General features: G+C 37.7%; 1 protein-coding gene across 1 annotated transcript; it reads right to left on the reverse strand.

Annotated features, from left to right (window-relative positions):
- Window positions 1-1,995: 1,995 nt before the first annotated feature.
- Window positions 1,996-4,540, reverse strand: nkx2.7 (NK2 transcription factor related 7). The gene is made up of 2 exons (XM_039674931.2): window positions 3,889-4,540; window positions 1,996-2,671 (listed from the first exon to the last, which is right to left on the reverse strand). Exons 1-2 carry the CDS (start codon window positions 4,181-4,183, stop codon window positions 2,163-2,165), a joined length of 804 nt encoding a protein of 267 aa, XP_039530865.2. The 5' UTR covers window positions 4,184-4,540; the 3' UTR covers window positions 1,996-2,162.

The following is a 4,540-nucleotide window of genomic DNA, read 5'->3' on the forward strand; positions in this document are numbered from 1 at the left end:
GCCTGAAAATATCTGATTCGTCTGCAGTCACTCACAGCAGACTTTGCTATTACCTTCAAGAATTAGGCTCGCGCGTGTATCTGAAATAAAATGTACGAAATTACATTCGGCTATATGAGTTTCTTATGCTGAAGCCGCCCTAAAAGAAAAAACAAACCTATAAAAACCATAACCAAAAGTTCTTATGGTTTCCACTAAAAATACCATTACACCACCAAGCTTTAACCATTAAAAACGTCACCTAATGGTTTAGCCTATCAGTTTTGCCAACTTGTGTTTACTCAACACTGTAAAATTGCTGCGTGTTAATGTTTTTCTCCGCGATTTAAAGGTTTGACATAGCCTATTATTGTATGAAAACACTGTTTATTGGATAGTGATTTTCAAGATGAAACTGTGAGTGACAGCAAAATATGTATTGTATATAGGCCTATGGGAGTGGCCAACAAGTTTTCATATTTGTAAGGCTAAATGGTCACTACTTGTTTTGAGCTTTGATTGGCCCTTGGGCTGGTTTTTTCACACAGTCCTGGCACCCCTTGTCCTGTTGTGTGTTTTGGGCAATATTCCATTAGGATTTAATGGTTTCAACACACCACCAATAGAAGGTAGCTAACAAATTAGACCCCCGAGGACCATTACAGTTTTCATTAAAACCAATACAATTCACATGATAAAAATGGAACCCATTTTTAAATTCTAAGGGTTTCTATTGTTACTTAAGCAGGGCGCTAAACTGGCTTATTTGTAAAGATTCTCCTGGAGTTGCTTTATCAGACAGGACAGGTCCTATCATAGGTGGCTCGCAGTCAGATTTCAGATCTCGAGACAAGGCTGAGAGAGTGCCGGCTTGTCTGCTCTTCTGTTTACTCTCAGCACTGCATCCTGGCTATCTGACTTATCACGACTCTTCAATTGTCGGATCTGTTTGGCTAATGTGAGTGTAATGACAAGCTCATTGGAAAGCGTTAAGATTGGGAGATAATTGAATTGGTTTAGTTTAGCCTATGACGTTACAGCGATGCAGCGTCTTGCTTAACTTTGGCTTAGCAATCGCTTTTTTAATCGATTTGACTAACATTAAATCTTAAAATATATTTTTGGTGACTAATAGCCTATTAATTTGTAAAGTAAAAAACATTTACCCCACACAAAAATAGCTGAGATACAATAGGCCTATCTCTTAAATCCTATAGCCTAATAAATAAATAAATAAATAAATAGGCTAAACAAGTAAATAAACAAACAGAACCGTCGTTAGGATATCAAGTTTTTTTTTAAATGTTAGGCTAATAAATAAAAAAAAGTTTTTTTCAAGCAACATTGTTTCATATAGCCTATAAGGATCTATAAACTTTCTTTCTTTTTACTTTAATCGAGTCAACCTAACGTCATTTGGTTATTGCGGCAGCGAATAATAGGCCTAATAGCTAATACAATTCAGATTGACAGATTGATTGAAAAAAATCACTTTGTACAGATAACGATACTGCAACCGTTCTTGTTTCCTGTGTTACTAATAGGCTAGAGAATCAAATAATCCAAATAAATTCCCACACGTTGCATTAAAACGCATTAATTGAATTTATTAAGTTATGTTACAGAAAACCGCCGGTTTTTCTTTCGGGGTAAAAAAAAATCCACTTGAACCAGTTAAGCTGCTGCCTAATATTTTAAGGACGACCAATTGCCAAACAGTTTATTATTAGAGCTAAAAAATCAAGTCATTCTAAAAAATACAGTAGGAAATTATTTTAAAATGGATATAGTCGCTTTTTCAGATATAATGTAACAGTCACATAACAACAACAGTATTTTTATTTCCCTGTGTAAATCGTTATTTCATGGATACGTAAATAACAATCAACACAGCCTCACGATAAAGTTAATATATCTCAGATAAAATTGAGCTTTCTTGAAAAATCTCAAAATGGCTCCAAATACAAGCATGACAAAATCTCCACGAAGCATATTGTTATTAAATATTTAGTCTTTATTTGGTGTTGTTTGTTTTGTAAACCACTGATATAAAAACAAAAATATATGTACACAATCAGACAACAATAATGACAATGTTTTCTCCTCAGCGTTTTTCAGCAGTGCCACTCGGATAAATATAGTCTTAATCCAAAAATCTTCTCTTTCAGGACCGATGCCATGTCTCACCAAGACCTGATCCCATCCACACTTCCCGTCGTCAGATTCATATCCACAAAGTGGTTCGGGATCTGACTTGTGTTGGCAAACGAGGGAACAGAGGTGAAGTTGCAGTGGTATGGGTTATTTCCATAGCTGTTGTAATAGTTATTGTATGGATATGATACAGTGACATTGTAAGGAGCTCCGTGACAGGGCTTTCCGTCTCGCACCAGCACGGGCACCGCAACCCTCCGCGGGCCGGACAGCTCTAGGCTCCTGTCCTGTCGCTGTCTCTTACACTTGTACCGCCGGTTCTGGAACCATATTTTGACCTGTGTGGAGGTGAGCTTCAGGACATGAGCCAGGTGGTCTCGCTCGGGTGCGGACAGGTATCTCTGCTGCTTGAAGCGTCTCTCCAGCTCGAACACTTGAGTTTGAGAGAAGAGCACTCGGGGTTTCCTGCGCTGCCTCTGCTTTGGCTTCTCTCGGGGTGCTTCCTCTTTATAGCTGGAGTCGTCAAACGGACACAGGCCTACAAACACAAATAGGCTAATAATAATAATAATAATAATAATATATTATGCGTAAATGCAATATGAAATACACTGAATGAGGAGGATCAATAAATACAACTACAAATAGGCTAGTGCTTGATATGTTTTAGGTCACACTTTAGATTAGGGTCCAATTCTCACTAATAAATAATATTAACTATGAACTCGAATACTCCTTATTAAAAGTTATACGTATTGGGTAGGAATTGGTCATGCATACGACATTAATATGCTATTAATGCTACTAATATGTGCTACTATGTATTAAACAGCCAATATCCTAGTAAAGTGCATGCTAATAAGCAATTTAATACTGAGAATTGGACCCTAGGGGTTCCCGTTTTTTATGTAAGGTTAATTCAGCATAATTGTTTCCCAATATACCATAATTCTGTGTTGACAGAACTGATCAGTAAGCCTACTGCAAAATAAAGTTGCTGCCTTATATTTTTAAGTAGGTACAATCAACTTGGATGTTTAAGTCTTTTCAACTTAAATTTCGTTAAACTAACTCGGTGGAAAAAAATCTAAAAATAGTGGAATCTAAATCTAAAAATAGGCTAGTGGAATCTAAATCTAAAATTAGTGGAATCTAAATCTAAAATAGCGGAATCTTGGCATCAGACTGTGAAATATTTTTTGGGGTTGTAACTAAATATTTAAAACCAACTAAAAAACGTTGATTTCCTAAATCCTTCAACTTGCAATTATTTGACAGTATTATAGCCTAGTTAACCAGCCCCATTTTGAGCTCAAAACCCGATGCATAAAAGAAATATAAGCTTTTTTTTCGAGATTTAATTTTAATTGAATGAGAATTATTAATTAAGAATTGTAATGAGTCTTAAACGTAAATTTAAACATGTTTATTTTATTTTTATTTTTACGTTGTATTTGTTTACATTTATGAATACGAATCACATGAACTAAACAATCCATTCCCTTGTTGTTCCATTCCATTAAGATTAATACAAAATGTTTTATTAAGCTATAGGTTGTTTTTTTTTACTCGTTTAACATTCTTAACTCGTATATGAATAGCCTATACTTTAAGGATTATTCAATTCAATTTGATGAAATTTGACTATTAATTGAATTTTTTGTGAGTGTATCTATTGAAAGAAGACGATTGAAGCTATAAATAATAACTATAAATATCCTACTTGTTAAATCATACTAGGCCTAAATATCCTACTTGTATCTTCGCCTGGATCCATGTCCTCCTCGGTTGGAGACCCGCAGGAGCTTCTGAGCGTGTCGAACTCGTGTGAGTTGAGCTGATCCCCCGTGCCCGCGCCCGTGCCCGTGCTGAGGTTCTCAGGGCTGTAGAGCAGATCCAGGCTCCGGCTCAGGGTGCTCTGAATACACTGCAGCTGAAGCGAGTCCTGCTCGACACCCATCAGTGCGTGAGGGTTCAGAGCGTGTTGATGTTCCAGTTTGAGGATGTCCTTCACCGAAAACGGAGTCGAGGTTACGGGACTCGGAAGCATCGCTCGACAGATTTGCGTGTGTGCTTGAAGAAAGGTGGAAGAAAGCTTGCTCAAACGCAAAGCGACATCAGTTGACTTTGTAAAGTTCCTTCAGATGTCCACAGGTGAGCAGAAGAATATGGTCCACCACCGCAGTGAAGCGTTCTGGACGTGTCGCTGTTGTTTGACGTGTGTGTCCTCGCAGAAGCAGCTCTTGATGAAGAATAGCCCCCGTCTTCCTCTTTCCGCTGTTGAAGGTGCAGAGAGAAGAGCTCTTATCTAATACACAGCGTCCTTATCTCAGACTGACCCCTCCCATTCTGTGCGTCCCATCATCACCTGTCTGAACACAACGCTTGTTTAAAAGTCTCCGACAGA

The sequence above is a fragment of the Pimephales promelas genome, chromosome 14, assembly GCF_988280905.1.
Source record: "Pimephales promelas chromosome 14, fPimPro1.hap1.1, whole genome shotgun sequence".
NCBI lineage: Eukaryota > Metazoa > Chordata > Actinopteri > Cypriniformes > Leuciscidae > Pimephales > Pimephales promelas.